Genomic DNA, 16,880 nt, shown 5'->3' with positions numbered 1-16,880 from the left:
CACCATCGTGGAACTAGCGCTGGTAGTAGACTCTCAATATCATATTCCTGAAGTATACCACTTCCTACAATGAAAGTAGCCCTGAGTACCCTAGTAAGAGGATGTACATTATAAGCTCTCCTAATACTCGATTACCCCGGCGGGCTAAGGAGCAGGATGGCTGCAGCCTGTATCGAGCCTCGTAGTACAGAGCATGGCCGATCACCCTGACGTCCCCGTTAGTGATCTGGGTTTAGATGAGGACTATCGGAGCTACTTAGACGGCACCCTGGATGAGCATTCGCTAGTGGGCGATGATAATCCTAAGTCCGTAGACATCGACCCCGACGAGGAAGATGACCGTCGTGATCTAGAAGCCTAGGGTGCATCTCCAACCCCAGTCTCCCACAGGAAACACAGCTCTGGTGCAAAAAGTGTGAATGATTTAATGATTGTAGCAGCCCAGGCCACCAGCAATGACCATCCCATACCTAGCTATTCTTAAACGTAGCTTATAGATGCTGTCCTGAGCCCGTGTCCGAACCGCCTACGCCAGTACTTCAAACGCTCAATTATGTAAACCGTGCCTCGCGGGGCATGCCAATCAGTCGTCGTCAGTCATCTCCATCATGCTTTCGCCCTTTTCATCCTCGTCCATGAGAGGGCCCCTCGACCGGCCCGCCGCTTTCCCTTTGCCCTTGGCATCACCCTTCCTACGGGGTCGCGCCAGTTTCTCCTTGGCATGCGCCTTGCCCATGTCGAGGTCATTTTCAAACGCATCGAGCTCATCATTATCCGCAACGTCGATATACATGGACTCTTGAAGAGCCTTGTTGAGCAACTCTGTTGCGATGCCGTCTTGAGGGTGGATCGCCAACGCCTCGTGGAGCGGGATGATGGCCCGCTCGGGCTGACCGTTCTCCAGGTAGATCAGTCCCTTGGCGCTCAGTATCGCCGAGTCTTTACCGCCGAGACGCAGGACCTCGTTGAACTCCTGGAGCGCATCATTCCACCTCCGGAGACGACGGTAGGCATGGGCCAGATTCGTGCGAGCAGAAAGCCAAGCGCTGGGGTCGGCATCAATCTCGCCGGCGATCTGTATCGCGCGAAGGAAGAAGCGAACGGCCTCCTCTGGCTTGTCTTGGTGGTACTTGACAACGCCCATCTCATTCAGAAGGAGGGGATCTGTCTTGCAGAGCCCGTATGCAGTCTTGAGGAACTCCTCTGCCGGCGTCATGTTGTTGAGCGCATGGTGTTGCATTCCGAGGAACACTTGCGGAAGATGTGTACCCATGAACAACCTGGCGGCTGTCGAGTAGGCCGATATGGCTTGGTCGTGCTCGCCCTCAGCCGCAAAAGTGTGCGCGAAGCCAATCCAGGCTGGACCAAAGTGCGCATCCATCATGCTCGCCTTGCTGAAGTATCTGCGAGCCTCGGCAATCTTGTCAATAGCAAAATAATACGTGCCCACAGCCAGCCAAGAGCATGGCTCCTCGGGATGGTGGTCGGCCAGGTCATGCGCCACTAAGAAAAGAGCGTTCTTCATCTTTAGCTCGAACAAGCACGCAAGGTGCAGGGGATACAGGCTAAAGTTGTACTTGTCGTCTTGCAGCACAGAATCAGTGATACCGAGAGCCTCCCTGTACCGACATTGCGTGTAAAGAAGATCTGCCTTGGCCAGCAAAAGATCCGGGTTGTCGGCGAGGCGGTAGTGTGTCGATAATGAATCGTAGGCTGTCGTAAAATTGGAGGGGTCGCGGTACTTCGAGAGCCTTGTTGTGTACAGCATCTTCGTAAAGTCGGCAGCCTCCTGCGAGGCAGAGACGTCCCCTGGCACACTGACGGCGTCAAAATCGAGAGTCTCCAGAAACTGCCACTCCTCGTCGGGCGACAGCAAAGAATTGCTCATGAGTTGCTGAAAAGCTTCGTAGCACTGCACGTCGATCTTGACGGCATCCTTGTAGCACTCTTTGGCGCGGTCGAAAGCATTCTGCTTGGCATAACAGATGCCTCGCAGGTAGCACATGGCCGCCTCATATTTCCGATTCGCCGACTCCTCTTCGGCCGCCTCGTCGCGAGCCATACGGCCGCCTTTAGCGAGAGCCGCATGCCTGCTCTGGAGGCCCGTGTGCTGCACCTTCCGCTTGTTGCTCGCATTCGCAATGAGATGCACGGGGTTTCGATCACCGAGAAGACCAAGCGCTTCGTCGTATCGGGACTGCTTGATAAGACAGTGCGCAGCGAGGTAGCGACAGGAGGTGTTCCGGGTGACGAGGTCTTGTTTCGAGAGGAACGTTTGGGCACGTGTGTAATTGCCAGTCGCAAAATGAACCTGTGCCAACCAGAATGCGTCTTTATCGTCATCTTGTGGCGCCCGTGTTAGCTTCGTCTCTGGGACCAGTGTGCAATCGTATGCGCTGACTGACTGGTCAGGGCAAGCAGCTTGTCGCCCACGAAGATGGCGGAATCATACTGTGCCTTATTGAGGGCATCCTGGCGCCATTCCCGCAGGAATTTCTCCATGCTCGAAGGGTCAATGGGCGAAACGGTTGCTCAGCGCATCAGGTTCGCTCCGATTGCATCGCAAAGGGGGGGGGGGGAGCACGAGAGGCGCAGCAGGTGTTTGAATTGAGTTGGTGATTTGGGAGGCTGTTTACCGCCTTCAATGTCTGGTGGAGTCGCGACTGGGGCGCGTCGCCAGAGTGGGATGAGGTCAGAAAGACTGAAGCAAGCAGCCAGGAGCCAGGGTGAAATGCCAGCCGTAGGCGGGGTTCAGTGAGTGAGGTCATTTCATTGGACGAACTCCAAAATGGGAAGGACGGGCAAGCAGGAAGACTGCGAGCAGCCAGAGTGGGCTGGCACAGATGGTCGCGGTTTCCAAACCACGTGGGTCCAAAACCTCGCCAGTATCGGGGCTTCGTATGTAAAGGGGCATGAAGGGGGTTTAGCGGGGGTGAGGGCGAGGGTCGCACGATCAGGTCCCTCATTCTCATTAGTGTTCAAGGCCAGTCGGATGACAATAGGTTTCTCGCCTCGAGGATGAACCCACCACCTACCTACCTACACACATTTTAGTGTCCTGCATATCATCAAGTCGTAGTGTTGGTGTCGAGCAAGGCAGCAGTACCATCTGCTCACTGATATTGCAGTCAATGAGATGACATGAAGCCTTTTATTATAACAAGAAAAGGTCACAAGGCAAGGAACCAGAAGGGTAGAGAAAACGATTGTGAAGTCATCGTCAGACTGTAGCGGTTGCCATTCTTTGCTCAGCTGCCTACCTACCTGATAGCCATGCCATGTCCCCCCCGTCCCCCTCCCCTTCTGGGCGGACTCCAAACGCCCTATAATGATGCCCCGTAGCTCGGGTGGAAACCTGCCCAAGCTAGTGACCAAAGGGATCATTCTTCGCGCTGTACTATGACTTTATCCGAGCACCCCCGGTGCTCGTGCGTTTTTCGTCAAGCACTGGAGGAAGTTTCTTTGCTTTGACAACTGGAAGTGAACCCGAACCTCGAAGCAACTCGCTCGTACCTGCCTCTGTCCGACCTTACACCTTTGTGCATACTCTCCTCTAACCAAAGAAATCCTCGCCATACCTAATCCCAAATCCAACCGCAACCCGCTATCACCCAGTCGCCCACCTCACCCTCACCTCGCCAAACCAGACAACGTCGCCGCCTGCGCTCAGCGATCCAGATCCATCTTGTCCGATCCCACCCACACCGTGCAGCCCATTCGACCCAACTCCAGGCCTGCCACCACCACCACCACCACCATCCTCAGAAACCCGATCAACACACCTTGAATCGTCATCTCGCCTCCCCGACCTCCACGCGCACGCCTCCCCCCTCTCTTCCAACCAGCCACTTTGAACATTGCCGATCGCGTCCGTCACGCAAAAGGAGCCGTCCTTCACAATCGAGAAGGAGCCGTCGTCGCAGCCAGGGAATTTTCTAACAAGAGAGAAAGTGCAAGACAGTCCTCATGGATAACAACCTATGGACTCGCCGCACTAAGTAAGTCACGTTGCTTCTTCCTCACCACCAACTTGCCGCGACCCATTTGCGTCGCTCTCCGTTCTCCCAAGACCCATGCCTAACCACATGCCACAGCTCAGGCAAGCTTTCCCTCTCGACCCCCAGCCATGGCAATTCGACGTCAACGGGCGGCGATTCCGCCCGCAATGGCTCCGGCTCCTTCTCCAAGAGATTCGGCGGCGCCACCTCCTCCCAAGGCAAAAATGACCCCTTCAGTGCGACGGCCGCTACGACGCCCGGCGGCGGCTCCTCTTTAGCTTCCCCCACCACGGGAGCTTCCAATGCCTTCGGTCTAGGCTCCGGAGCTTTTGCGTCCTTCGGTTCTGCGAAAACCCCCAAGACCCCTGGCAACCCTTTCGAGCTTGCCATGGGCAAGGCACCTGCGTCCAAGACCCCCGGTGCCGACGGCAAGGCCCCCTCAATGGCCTCTATCGCCGAGACCGGGTCGTCCGCCAACTTCCGGACCGGCCAGGGCTCTCAGACCAGCTCCGCCCGTGGGTCGTCTGAGGTCGCCCGCCCACAGGCCGGCCTCAAGGTGCACCCTCTGAAATATGAGTGGGTTACCTGGTGCCGGCCGTGTCAGCCCAAGGGTCAGCCGTACGAGGAGTACGCCAAGTCCCTGACTGCCATGGTGCACTGCAAGTCCATCGAGGAGTTTGTCGTCGGCTTCCGCCACCTCAAGCACCCCTCGGAGTTGCCTGTGGGATGGGAGTACCACTTCTTCAAGAGAGGCATCAGGCCCATCTGGGAGGACGAGATCAACCGCAGCGGCGGTAAATGGGTCCTGCGTCTGAAGAAGGGCATTGCCGACCGATACTGGGAGGACACGCGCTTTGCGCTCCTGGGCGAGGCCTTCCAGGACGTCGGCGAGGAGATCTGTGGTGGCGTTGTCAGCATCCGCAACGGTGAGGATGTTATCAGCATTTGGACTCGTTCGACTGGCGGCCGCGTGCTGAAGATTCGGTATGTTCATATGTTGCTCGTGCCCGCTCCACATCCCATGACGCTAACGCTTCCGGTCACAGTGAAACCTGGAAGAACTACCTCCAGTGCCCGCCCAACACAATCTTCGAGTTCAAGTCTCACGACGAGAGCATCCAGCACCGAGCCGCGATCGAGGAGTCCCGCCGCGAGAAGCACCAGGACAAGCGCAAGCAGGCCCCCGGCGATGAGCAGAAGCAATCTAGTTAGGCACTTCCGGAGCGCGCTCACCTCGCCAACAAGGCCGCTCTCTCCCACAACGCTTTCGAGTCGTTGTTCGACGGCGAATACCATGAATTTCTCGCATGCGACCACACCATTTCCGAATCTCTCACCACCCCTGTACAACACCTTTACCATTAGCTTTCGTCGACCGGGCTGCAGCTTTTACCACTAGGGACTTCTTATGGGCTTATGAATGAGGCGGAAGGGAGGGCCTAGCGACGACGGAGGATTGACTTGACGTATCGTGTCTCGGGCATATTTAGGGGGGTTAGCTTTGGTTGATTTGTTGAGACTCGGTGTACCATACCTATGAGGATGCCCAGCCGACTCGAGCGCGAGGGGCGATGCCTTGTAAGCCCTTGAGGCTGAGGTTTGAAGCTTGAGAAGGAACGACGTGCATTGATGTACCCATGAATTCAACTGTTTCCGCCGGACATTGTTTGCGCGGCAATCGAGTAAATTGGTCCTTCACACATTTTCGACAACGTCCAGCCCCCGTGAATATGACATGGCAGACGCTCACGACACTCTCGGGTGATGCCTATTTACCGGACTTGGCATTTCGTCCGATGGCCGTATGAAGCTCGTTGCCTAAATATTGACGATTGAGGGCCAATTGCCTACTGCGGAGCCATATTTTACATCGCCCACATGTTGGAGGACAACACGCCATATTCCGGTCTCCTCAGTCACGCAACGAAACACCGCTGGTTGTCAGTTCTCCGATTTTACATCCACCTAATTAACATGGTATCAAGTCGCCCGTGCGTCAACCATCTCATAAGACCACTGTAATGGCATGCGACCTTCTAGTACATACGCCTCCGGGCTTAGGCCCTGCCCTTGCCCTTTGGCGTCCTCCTCCGCTCCCAAACCTGGAGGTACGTCTCGCCAAGGTAGAGCAGCTCGCTCTGCACCTTGTCGACAAACAGGTCCTGGCACACGACCCACTCGTCGCGGCCCTTGTCCTTGAGCTGGACCTTCCACGTCTTGCGCTCCTCGCCGACGGCGTCGGCGACGTCCTCCCGCCGCGCGCGCACGGCCTCGTGGACGACGTTGGCGACGAGGTCGTACCAAATGGGCTCGCCGGGCGGGTGCTCGGCCGGGTTGGGCTCGACGTACGGCGCCATGTCGAGGTTGCGCGCGTCAAAGGTGACAATGGTGGGGTTGCGCTCCGAGACAAACTTGTTCTGGCTGAAGCGCTTGACGTGCATGACGAGATAGGGGGGCAGCGGGTGGAGGAGGCGGTAGCGCTTGCGCTGGGCGAGGTGCTCCTGGGCGTGGCGGCCGTCGTACTTGGCGAGGATCGTCGTCAGGGGCACCTGCGGGATGATGTTGCGGTTGTTCTCGTCCTGGAAGAGCGGCGCCGCGGGGAGGTCGAGGGTGAGGAGGAGGAAGCGGGAGACGGCAACGTGAACGTCGGCGGCGTCTTCGAAGCGGAGCCGGTCGCCGGCGTCGGCGCGCGCCGTGATGGCTTGTGACTCGACCTTGAGCTTGCCCTGGAAGATGCGGTGGATCATGGACGAGCCGGGCTTCGTCTTGGAGCCACCGAGGCCGAGGTGAAGGTTGTTGAGGAACCACGAGAGGAACTCGATGGGGTCGGACTGGTTGGTCAGCGTGAAGCGTTTGTTGGAGTCGAGGGCGATCTGTTGAAGGAGCTCGTGCGGGGATACGTGCGCTTTGAAGGCGCGCGGGTTCCAGATCTTGCGCACGAGAATACTCGTACGCTTGGCGAGCTCAGAGCGCGAGCTGAAGTCCTCGAGCAGAAAGTAGTTGCGTAATGGTACGACGTGCGACAGCGCCTGCAGGATGACGTTGAGGTAGTCGTTTTCCTTGAGGTTGTTCATACCCACAAAGCCCGGGGCGTACTCCTTGCCCGCCAGCGTCCACGCCGGCTGGGCTCTACGATCGAGTTCCATGACCTCCTGCTTCGTATATCGCGGATCCGAGACATACTTGATGTCGTCGAGAGACTTGCTCTTGACTTCGTAGCCCTCAGGCAGGACGTAGACATTTTGCGTCTGCATGTTGATGTAGACGTGGTGATCTTCGTCTAGGGCGTGGAAGTAGGCGTGGGATTTGGGACCCCGACCCTGGAAATATCGACCACACACAAGACAGGCGTAGACGTTGATGTTGGATAAGCTGATTGAGCATAACTTTTCAAAGTCAAAGTCCAGCACGTTGCGATCTATTGTGTCGAGGTAGAGGTCATCGTAGCCGCTCGTCGGCGCGGATTGTCGGATCGGGGCCGCAGGTGTCTGATTTTCAAAGTCGTCGTCCTCGTCCTCTTCTTCTACGCTTTCCCCGCCGTTTGCCTCAGCCTTGTCGGTTGCATCGCCGTTCAATCCGTGTGGTGGTGGTGACCCCTCCGACATTGTCGCGTCGCCCGTCCTCGACCTCTTCGACCTTGGCGAGTCGACTCCTGCAACCTCATCGAGGGCATCGAGCGCCTGTCGCTTGCGGCGAGCTTGGTCCATACTGCGCGGTGATCTCGTCGTTCCTGTGGAGAGGCAGGAGGGTATGCGCTGTGCTGTTTGCTGAAGTTGTTGTGGCAGACGTCGCACGGTCGCAAGGCTCAACTGGTGAGTGGTGACAGAAACTTTGGGGGTTGATTACACTACGGAGACCCCACTTCTCCTTGTCAACACGCCCGTAGCTCGACGAAGACGAATGCGCTCTCGCTTCTTGCCGGCCGGCCGTCACAGCATGCCAAAGATTGCATTAGACAGTCTGAGACCGGACACAAAAAAATCACTGGACACACACATTGGCCATGTCACACACAGGATCAAATCCCAAGAGCCTCCTTGTGAGAGGCGCGTTCTATTCATCTACTTGTACACCACTACGCCATGACGACATCCTTCTCGTCACCCGCCTCGCGCAAAACCAGATCATCCAGAGCAGGGGCTAGGTTGTCCATCTCCTGCAGGGTATATTCCACCAAATAACTCTCGTCCACGAGCTCATCCATCCTCTTGTAATGCCTCTCAGTGTATACCTTGAGCGCATTCAGGACCTCCTTTAGACTCCTCTGGCCGCGCGCACCCTTGACGGACAGGTTCGAGAGCTTCAATGCCGGGTAGCTCTTCACCAGCGTCGACAAGATCCTTTGCGCGACGGGTGCCGTCCTGGCGTTGGTATTCCAGTCGCGCAGCCTCAACAGGAGCAGGAAGATCTGTTCGTCGGAAAGCGTCGCCAGCACCTGGTCTACAGCCTTGGAGCCGCACAGGCTGTCCGCGTCCGGCTTGTTTGATGTTACGACAGATGTGAACAGGCTGAGCAGTCGGCCGGGATGGTTGAGCTGAAGCGCCAGGATGATGGCCTCTCGGTAGGAGCCGGCATGGATGTGGTTCTCAAGCTCCTGCTCCTGCTCAATGAGTTGCAGTGCGGCCTTGGTGGCCTCCTCCTGCGTCTCAGAGCTCGTGTCTTTCCAGAAACAGACTGTAGAGTCACCGCTGCCAGAGACGATGGCGTTGGTCTCCGGGTGTACCGCCAGAGCCCATACCCTGTCGATGTGATTGTCCAGCGTACACTCCGTCTCTCCCGACTGAGCATCCCACACCTTGACAAGGCCATCACCGGCTGCAGTCGCGAAGAGTATCTGCTTGCGCTTCTTCTCCTCAGGCTTGGGCACGTTGAGCCACGCCACCTTCAGGATACTGTTGGAGTGGCCTTCAAACGTCCTGACGCAGGTGTAGCTCGACAGACTCCACAGCTTGGCCGTCTTGTCACCGCTGCCTGTGAGAATGACACCCTTGCCGGCTACCGGGCCCTCGTCACCTTGAATGGTGGGCGTGTGTTCGGGCGCAAATTTGACAGACCAGACACCTCGGCGATGGCCCTTGAGAATGCCTTGGACTTCGCCCTCCTTCACCGACCAAATCTTGACCGTCTTGTCTTGTGATGCTGTGGCGAACAAGTGACCATTGGGGTGCACATCAATGGCGTTGATGTCCTTCTCGTGCGCTTTCCTCGTGAACAAGGCCCGCGATCCACCCTTCTTGGTCTGAGGCTGACGAGGGATCTCCCACTTTTTGATCGTCATATCCTGGGAGCCGGTCAGGAGGAAAGGTGGCGGGTGGCTGAGCGGATCCTTGAACTGCGCAGATGACTCGGCGGGGACGGTCTTCGGCAGACCGACAGCACCAACGGACTGGGCGTGGCCAGTGAAGGTGGCGTAGCATGTAAAGGAATTGTTGGCTGGGTCAACACGCCAGAGCCGAGCAGAATTGTCCTTTGCACCAGTCGCGATCCAGTGGCCAGACCAGTCGACATCCATTGTCAGGACAATATCGTCGTGACCCTTCAGCAGACCAACATCTTGTCCGAAGTATCGCGATCCCTGTGCTGTCCAGTCATGCGCGCCTGTGCTCGACTCCGACCCAGCAACTGATACTAGGCGAACCTCCTCGGCGTTGGTGCCAAGTGCCATGATAGAATGATCTGGCAACAGGTAGGTGAGGTCAATGATCTCATCGTGCGTTCCTGAGATGCGTCTGAAAGGTTCCGGCGCAGCATCCGTTGTCGAAGCCTTGGTAGGCGTTTGGTAAAGTGCCAAGGTGTGATCAACTTGCACGCAGAGAATGAATGGCAGCTCTGGTCGGTAGATTGCAGCAGTGATGCCCTCCGTCTCGGCCTTAGCAGGCTGGTCCTTGGTCACTTCGCGGCCTGTGTCGGTGTCCCAAATCCTCAAGCAGCCATTGGAGCCGGCCGAGTATGTGAGGTTGCCCTCATCAACGAAACCAACTGCTTCGATGAGCTCCAGACAAGGAACGACCTTTCTAATCTTCCAGGATCTCGCATCCCACCAGATGATGGTCTTGTCCCTGGATCCTGTAACGATGGCATCCTGTTCTGGCGAATAATCGAGACCCTGCACATCCGAGACATGGGAGTCTAGGCTTGCGATCGTCTTACGCTTGTGAAGGTCCCAGACCCGGACTTTCCCGTCTTGGCTACCCGAGATCAGGCGGAATTGCGTTGTGCCAACTTTCACTTCCTCCTCCTCTTCCTCATCGCCCTGGCGGGCCTTCTTGCTCTTCTTCCCGGTGTCGGTCTCTTTGGCCCGTGCCGCTACTTCGAAGAACTTCAGAGCAGAGACGAGGACACTTGGCCCACGGAATGTGTGAGTGACATATCCTCCAGCAATGTCCCAGACCTTAATGGCACCGTCAGTGCCACCAGTCGCAAGAAGGGTGCTTGTTCGGTCGACAGCCAGCACAACGACGGGGGTGCCATGAGGCTTCAGAGATCGGACGAGAGTCGGTGTGATGGAGTCATCTTCGGCGGACTTCAGGGCGTAAATCTTCATGGAGAGCGATCGAGAGCAGATGATGAGGTGCGACGCATTCGGGGTCACTGTTATTTCAATTAGCGGGCGTCAACCGCACCAGAAGGCAAGTGACGTACAGCTCAATGTCGATATTTGCTCGCCATCCTATTACAGATCGTTAGAAAAGAGTTGCAACAGCTGGCAGGGCGACGACATACTCCTTCAATCTGCGCAAGATGCCTGCCGTTGGAGGGGTCAGTTAGGACCGCATCCTCGCCCAGAGCTGTGGCCAGCACTCGGGCGCCATTGTCCAATGCAACTGAGCCGCCAGTGAAAATAGGCCGTATGACCTTGTCGGCATTAAATGTCGTCTTGTAAGGCTGTCGGTTTGCCATTGCGCCGGTATGCAAGATGTCGCGAAACTATACAGACCAACGCTTTCTCGGCCTGTAGCGGGAGTGCTTTACCTGGAAATTTTTCTCAGGCGGGCTGCAAGTTGCTTATCGATAACTCTTCTTATCTTATCTGCGCGACCCAAGATCCGCATCAGGACGTCACAGAGGACTTGCTTGTGATCACAGTCGTTTGCGTTTACAACACTAACCCATCGCCAATCAATTGTCCCTTCAACAGGAGTGGCACCTGAGCTTGCGATCGCGTCTCTGCCACTGCAGTATTGACTGCGCTGTCAGGATGACACGGCTAGGACCTTTGACAGCGCAAGCTTTGGTCAGCGCCCCCCCCCCCCCCCCCCCCTTCCAATACCCGTCTTCAACTCTAATGCAGACTAGGGCCGATCGCCGTTCGATGACCTTGTCGAGGGCGAGGTAGACGCTGAAGATGAATCCGGCGAACCTACTCAGCAATATGACAACCGCGGACGCCCACACAACAGCAGCACAAAGCGAATGAATCGCGACATGATCAGAGCTCACAATGAGGTCATGCAGGTCATTGGGGTGGCCGAGCCAGACAACGTCCCCACTGAGGCGGACCTCGAATCCGTCCGTCGATATGTTGATTACGAAGAAACCATGGGTCATCGCCTTCTTAGGATCGGTCGGACTCTGGAGGTAGGCGGTGTTTGGGGTGTCAACGGCCTTCGCGCGAGGATTTTGCTCTACAAGCGTTACGCCGACATATCTTTCTTTGACCTCTTCCGTTATGAGAGAAGCCAACGTTCCATGTCAAACCTCTTCCTCGCCGGCCTACCTACATTCCTCGCTGGTCACGCCCTTAAGCTTGGGAGCCATCAATGGGCTCCAGCACGAACTCGAAAACGCTGGCTCAACCCTATATTGTCCTACATCCGAGTGCACTTGCAGCTCTATGTATTCATGCAACGAGCAGACATCATTCCAGCTAGCAAGTGGTTCCCATCATGGACCTACTTTATTCCCGGGTTCCCTTCTTCACCTATCCCTGCTCCAGAGCCTCCGAAGGACCTCACGGCCGCGTCGCTAGTGCAGTATCTTGGAGCCTGGTGTATCAACGCCCTACCATTCGCATCGTTCGTTCTCTGGGGTCGTCTTTGGACAAGAGTGACAACATACATGTGGCAGGAATTTTACGCTCGACTGCCCAACACTGTACATCACAGACGACACCTACCGCCTCCTCCACCACCGCAGGCCGCTCCGCCATCGCCCCCTGTAGTTGACGCACAGCCGCCTCCGCCCCGGCAACCGGTTGACCTTCCGCCGCAGAATCGAGCCGAGCTCCTACGCGATATTGACGCACAAGTGGCGAGCGAGAGCACCACACCTCCTGATCCTCCTCCATCCCAGCCTTTGCGGAGACCAAGTGCGTTCTCTACCCGCGGAGACGATTTTGGGAGCGACGATGAGGAAGAAGGCGGCATCAGTGCCACGCTGATCAGTTTCGACGTTGAGGCAACAGACTCGACGGACGCACCACCTGGTCTCTGGTCTGCCGAACTTCGCCCTAGCGCTGGGCCTGAGGGCTCACCTTATGGTTTAGCCGCGTTGCATCCGACGTACGTGGACACCATGCTCACCCGGTTGCCGGCCTGTCTGGCTTCAGATATTTTCACCGTGATCTCCGCATACGTCATAGTCGCGCCTTATGAAGCCATGGCATTGCGTCTCGTCGCTCGGGCTTATCGTGAACGGATGGGGCTGCCGGTTTTCGACATACACGAGTGGAACATCTTTAGTGGATTGACATGGCGGAGTGTGACCAACTTCGTTGGCCTTGAGTTTGTGCACCTGATCATTGCCGGTGAGTTATGGGCAATGATCTCCAGTCTCTCTCAACTCTTCCACATGACGGAGGAAGAGTGGAAGGAACTCGAGGAAATGCGCAGAGCCGAGGTGCAGAGGGAACGGGAGGCCGTAGAGAGCACAGAGCCTTGATTGCCAAGCTCGAGAAGTACTATTCATTCAGCATAGGCATGGCGTTATGGGCTTGCAGGCGGTGGCCTCAATTTTCAAGAGGGCCAGGCCGACAATTGGCTTGTTTAGATCATGGATACCCAACAAAATGAAACTTGAATTCGACATGACGTGACGCTTGTGCCTCAACAAAGAAATACATCAGATTACCAAGCAGGTCTACTGCCTGCCCTTGCCCTTGCCTTTGCTGGCCTTCTTCGCCTTCAACTCGTCGACATAGTCCCGAATAAGTTCGTGCAAATCGGGGTTCTTGCGCGCAAGCAGCACGACGTCGTCTGCGGTGACGGTAGTCCGGCCGGCGTGCCTGCTGAAACCCTCAAGATCAGTGGCCGTGGCCTCTGCACAACAGCGTCAGCAGGGTATCCCAGGCATCGTACCTAGCGGCAAGGAACTTGCCTATTTGTTCCCAGACCATTTCTGTGAGTGCGCCGATGAACTGTGGTGTGGCGTTGCGGTTCTTCTTCATGGATTCTTCGTCGACCATTTGGCCAACAGCGAACCAAAGGGCAGCCTTGAGGCGCTGAAGAGTGTTACTTTCGGGAATCACAAAATCCACTCTAACAGCACTTACCTCGCGAGTATCATCCTGGGCTGGGTCGTCCATGGTGGCTGCGAATGCTGGGAGGACCGTCAGGAGTCTTGTGGTCACAGACGGCAAGGTGGGGGGAATGTCGCAAGGGGTACTTTACGCGTTCTGAGCAAGCGCGTCGCGGGGTTTCAATGGGGTCATCCAAGGTTGCGAGTACCTGAGCGAGCCACCACGACAGCTTCTACTGGCTTGACGACAAAACCCGTATGCACTCAATGCACCATTCTTACTCAGGCATCAAAGATTGAGACAAGATAATGATGACCTTGTGAATTGTGTAGGTGTAGAAGTAGATCGCGTAAGGAGATGTTGAGGACGGGGCTGCATTACGCTCAGCTGGTTCTCAAAGATAGTCAAGCGATTTTGGTTGTAAGACTGAATGGCAAGTGCCCGAACACCATTATGAACTTCCCTTCTACTATTGCTACGGGGAATGTGAAGGGCGCTGTTTGCATATTGGATCATAGGTCGTCTCCTCCGTTGTCATGTCTCTGGTTTATGGACACCAGAGCCAACAGCATGACTTGAAGTGAAAAAAACAGCTTGAAACCTAGGATCTGACCCAAAAACTGAGCAATAGTAAAACACAGGCTTTATGGAGATTTCCTTACTTTACTGCTCAGCTTGAAGATTGCCGATGGAATCTTCTCACTGTGCAGCCTCTTTGACTGTCAAGTATGTATGTGCCTTCAACTGGCACACGGCAGTGTCCCAGGCCAATGGCAGCACCCAGTTCGAGCCGCCGGGGCACTTTCTCTTATACCTACAGGGCCAATTTACGTCACATCCACCCACTAACCCTTGCCAAGCCTAGCGCATCGAGGTGCTGGACACAGCGCCCCGCGTGGTGCCGCAACTCCAACGCTCGGTGCAGCCGAATGCAAATCCCAATGCCGACGGATCCAGACCAGAGACCTCCATCACGACTTTTTTTTTTCTTCCCCATCAACAGCATCAAATCCCGCAACTCATCCGACGCTGCCGTGTTCGAACAAACAATCCTCCCCGTCAGGACAAACGGAGTGGCAGTCGCACCCACAAACTCGAGTCTCTTGCGCAACGAGCCTCCTTACAATCCACTCCATCACCAATCCTCGCGCCCACGCGCCCTACTACCTTGTGAAAAATGGATATCCTCAACCGCTCGGCCGCCAACCTGCGCTCAACCTTCACGGAGCTCACGTACGAAAAGTTTATCCGCATCGTTATCGTCGTCGGCGCGTACGCCCTCCTTCGCCCCTACCTTCTCAAGATCACGGGCCGCTCGCAAATGGCCCAGCACACCGAAGCCAACGAAGAGGCTGCCAAGGCTGAGATATCGCCCAACTCCCTGCGTGGGCAGGTCGACATACCCGAAGACTCGGACGACGAGGGCGTCGAGGGCGTCGAGAGTGCCGCGACGGGCGCAGACTGGGGCAAGAAGGCGAGGAGGAGACAGCGCGAAGTCCTGAAGATGATGATGGACGCCGAGGAGGAGCGGTTGGCGCAGGAACAGGAGGACGAGGAGGACAAGGATATCGAAGAGTTCTTGATCAAGGAGTAGAACAGCAAGGCTTTTGTGCTTTTTACAGGGCGTTAGGCGGCATATTACGATCAGGACAAACCTCATTGCTGTGTTTCTTGATGTCAAAGTGGACATGCGGAAGTGTGCAGTGTTAGACTCGGAGAGCAATCGTCAGCTACGCAAAAGAACATCAGATGACATGGGCTTTCGTGCACGAGAGATACTTCGTCCATCTTCACAGCCTGGATTTGGAGAGATACCGCCGTTAGAAGGGACAATTGGCGTGGCAAAACAACTATCCGGTAGCATGAAGCCTCGCGGATGGGCGTGCACTGCCTGCCTTAGACTATTTCCGCTTGGGAAACAAAAGGGGGCTTGGATTACTTGGCTATCGCTCAAGCTAAGCAATAACTATGTCCGTACTAAAACTGTTAAGCCGTATTCTCAGGCTGCTCTCGAATACAACCCCAGCTCTTCAGCCCTTGAGGGCTCCGTCTCGGTCAGAGCCTTACCCGAAGTTTGCAATAACTTTACGGAACATGTCATTCTTGCCTGAAGGTTCATCAGATGGGCATATGGTGCAGAGCAGCGGTGTCCGAAGGTGATATGGCTCACTGGAAACTCGAGGCTGTAGTCGGGCGACTATGTGTTTGCTCCGATGCATTGGTCAGACGTACCACTCAACGCCGGCGTATGTCATTGGGCTTTGCATCATGTGCGGCCGTCTCATGGCATGCGGATTAGGCAGCATCCGGCTGGTTGCGCCGTATGATGTTGGTCACGGCTGGTTTTCTCCAGGTGTATGGACATTGACCAACCTTTATGCAATCCTCTATATTGGGCTACGTTGGTACCGATGATGGAAAATGCATGACTACAACACCTTTGGGTTAGATCAAACCATGATGGTCAACATTGAATATCTGGCGACTATGAAGCCCCTTCCTGCAACTGGACTGCATATACTAATACTTAAGAACAAATGTAGATCCAGTTCCGTTTGAAGCTTGATATCGTCATGTGGACGGCGGCTATGATAAGGCTGTCAAGCTTCACATGATTCTTGCATGCGACCCGCGCCGCTCTGACGACGATCGATAGTATTTCTAGGGCGTATCAAAGTCTCGATCGCGTCATCAAAGGCACCTCATGGAGCAAGTTAAAACGAAAAGGTAGAAAAATTGTATATTCAGTTCCGAGCATTGGGCCCGGATGTATATATGCCCAAAGGCTGTGGCCCCATCGGGGAACACTCATTTAGAAGCTGGTTAGTGCAGTCAAATGTGCAAGTTTGTCGACCGGGGATCGTGGCCATCAGGATGACTGAATATGCCTTCGACCTCGAGGCAGCGCACATTATACAAAATGAAGAGATTCATAACGCATAACCGGTTTGCAGTTTCCAGAAGTGAACCCCAGAAACGAAACCACGTCAAACTGCAAGGCGTTAGGCAAATGCATGCAGGAAACGCAAGGAGCAAGTAGTCGGCAGTTAGAGCAAGCCGACACGAGGCTAAAGTTAACATAACAAAATGGGTAGAGTCACCAGGAGGAAGAAGAGCATCTTCGTGCGGTAGAGATGTCATTGAATGTCGTGGGCGTAAGTGTCGACTACGCCGAAGACTGCACTGAGACTTGAGTCGGCTCTGACTGACATATCAGATTCGTCCACTTGGCATTCAAGTGCAACGCATAAATGGCAAACTATGCCGATCTCGCACGGCAAGTATTTGAAGAATCTCCTGATGAACCCACATGGTTTGGTCGTGCGACTTTGGGTAGCGATGCCTCACTCGATCGGCCAAAGCTACGCATGCTGCAATGTGTCACAGCGTGACACCCACAAACATGATCTATACGTCTTGTGCAA

General features: G+C 55.5%; 7 protein-coding genes across 7 annotated transcripts; 3 read left to right on the top strand and 4 right to left on the bottom strand.

Annotated features, from left to right (window-relative positions):
- Nucleotides 1–583: 583 nt before the first annotated feature.
- On the bottom strand, nucleotides 584–2,502 carry CDC16 (anaphase promoting complex subunit cdc16; the record flags this gene model as incomplete). Its single annotated transcript, XM_028643197.1, has 2 exons — nucleotides 584–2,343; nucleotides 2,406–2,502. 2 exons carry the CDS (start codon nucleotides 2,500–2,502, stop codon nucleotides 584–586), a joined length of 1,857 nt encoding a protein of 618 aa, XP_028493176.1.
- Nucleotides 2,503–3,966: 1,464 nt separating this feature from the next.
- On the top strand, nucleotides 3,967–5,210 carry D7B24_009118 (uncharacterized protein; the record flags this gene model as incomplete). Its single annotated transcript, XM_028643196.1, has 3 exons — nucleotides 3,967–3,998; nucleotides 4,095–4,982; nucleotides 5,045–5,210. 3 exons carry the CDS (start codon nucleotides 3,967–3,969, stop codon nucleotides 5,208–5,210), a joined length of 1,086 nt encoding a protein of 361 aa, XP_028493175.1.
- Nucleotides 5,211–6,055: 845 nt separating this feature from the next.
- On the bottom strand, nucleotides 6,056–7,705 carry D7B24_009117 (uncharacterized protein; the record flags this gene model as incomplete). Its single annotated transcript, XM_028643195.1, has 1 exon — nucleotides 6,056–7,705. The coding sequence occupies one exon, from the start codon at nucleotides 7,703–7,705 to the stop codon at nucleotides 6,056–6,058; it is 1,650 nt and encodes a 549-aa protein (XP_028493174.1).
- A 368-nt stretch (nucleotides 7,706–8,073) lies between these two features.
- Nucleotides 8,074–10,898, bottom strand: UTP13 (U3 small nucleolar RNA-associated protein 13; the record flags this gene model as incomplete). The annotated part of the gene is made up of 3 exons (XM_028643194.1): nucleotides 8,074–10,589; nucleotides 10,641–10,668; nucleotides 10,722–10,898. 3 exons carry the CDS (start codon nucleotides 10,896–10,898, stop codon nucleotides 8,074–8,076), a joined length of 2,721 nt encoding a protein of 906 aa, XP_028493173.1.
- A 298-nt stretch (nucleotides 10,899–11,196) lies between these two features.
- D7B24_009115 (uncharacterized protein) lies at nucleotides 11,197–12,878 on the top strand (the record flags this gene model as incomplete). Its single annotated transcript, XM_028643193.1, has 2 exons — nucleotides 11,197–11,232; nucleotides 11,295–12,878. 2 exons carry the CDS (start codon nucleotides 11,197–11,199, stop codon nucleotides 12,876–12,878), a joined length of 1,620 nt encoding a protein of 539 aa, XP_028493172.1.
- A 198-nt stretch (nucleotides 12,879–13,076) lies between these two features.
- D7B24_009114 (uncharacterized protein) lies at nucleotides 13,077–13,521 on the bottom strand (the record flags this gene model as incomplete). Its single annotated transcript, XM_028643192.1, has 3 exons — nucleotides 13,077–13,255; nucleotides 13,314–13,437; nucleotides 13,489–13,521. 3 exons carry the CDS (start codon nucleotides 13,519–13,521, stop codon nucleotides 13,077–13,079), a joined length of 336 nt encoding a protein of 111 aa, XP_028493171.1.
- A 1,111-nt stretch (nucleotides 13,522–14,632) lies between these two features.
- On the top strand, nucleotides 14,633–15,049 carry D7B24_009113 (uncharacterized protein; the record flags this gene model as incomplete). Its single annotated transcript, XM_028643191.1, has 1 exon — nucleotides 14,633–15,049. One exon carries the CDS (start codon nucleotides 14,633–14,635, stop codon nucleotides 15,047–15,049), a length of 417 nt encoding a protein of 138 aa, XP_028493170.1.
- Between the last annotated feature and the right edge of the window lie 1,831 nt (nucleotides 15,050–16,880).

This window comes from Verticillium nonalfalfae, assembly GCF_003724135.2.
Source record: "Verticillium nonalfalfae strain VnAa140/NRRL 66861 chromosome Unknown scaffold_88, whole genome shotgun sequence".
Lineage (NCBI taxonomy): Eukaryota > Fungi > Ascomycota > Sordariomycetes > Glomerellales > Plectosphaerellaceae > Verticillium > Verticillium nonalfalfae.
This window is presented reverse-complemented; position numbering and strand designations above follow the sequence as displayed.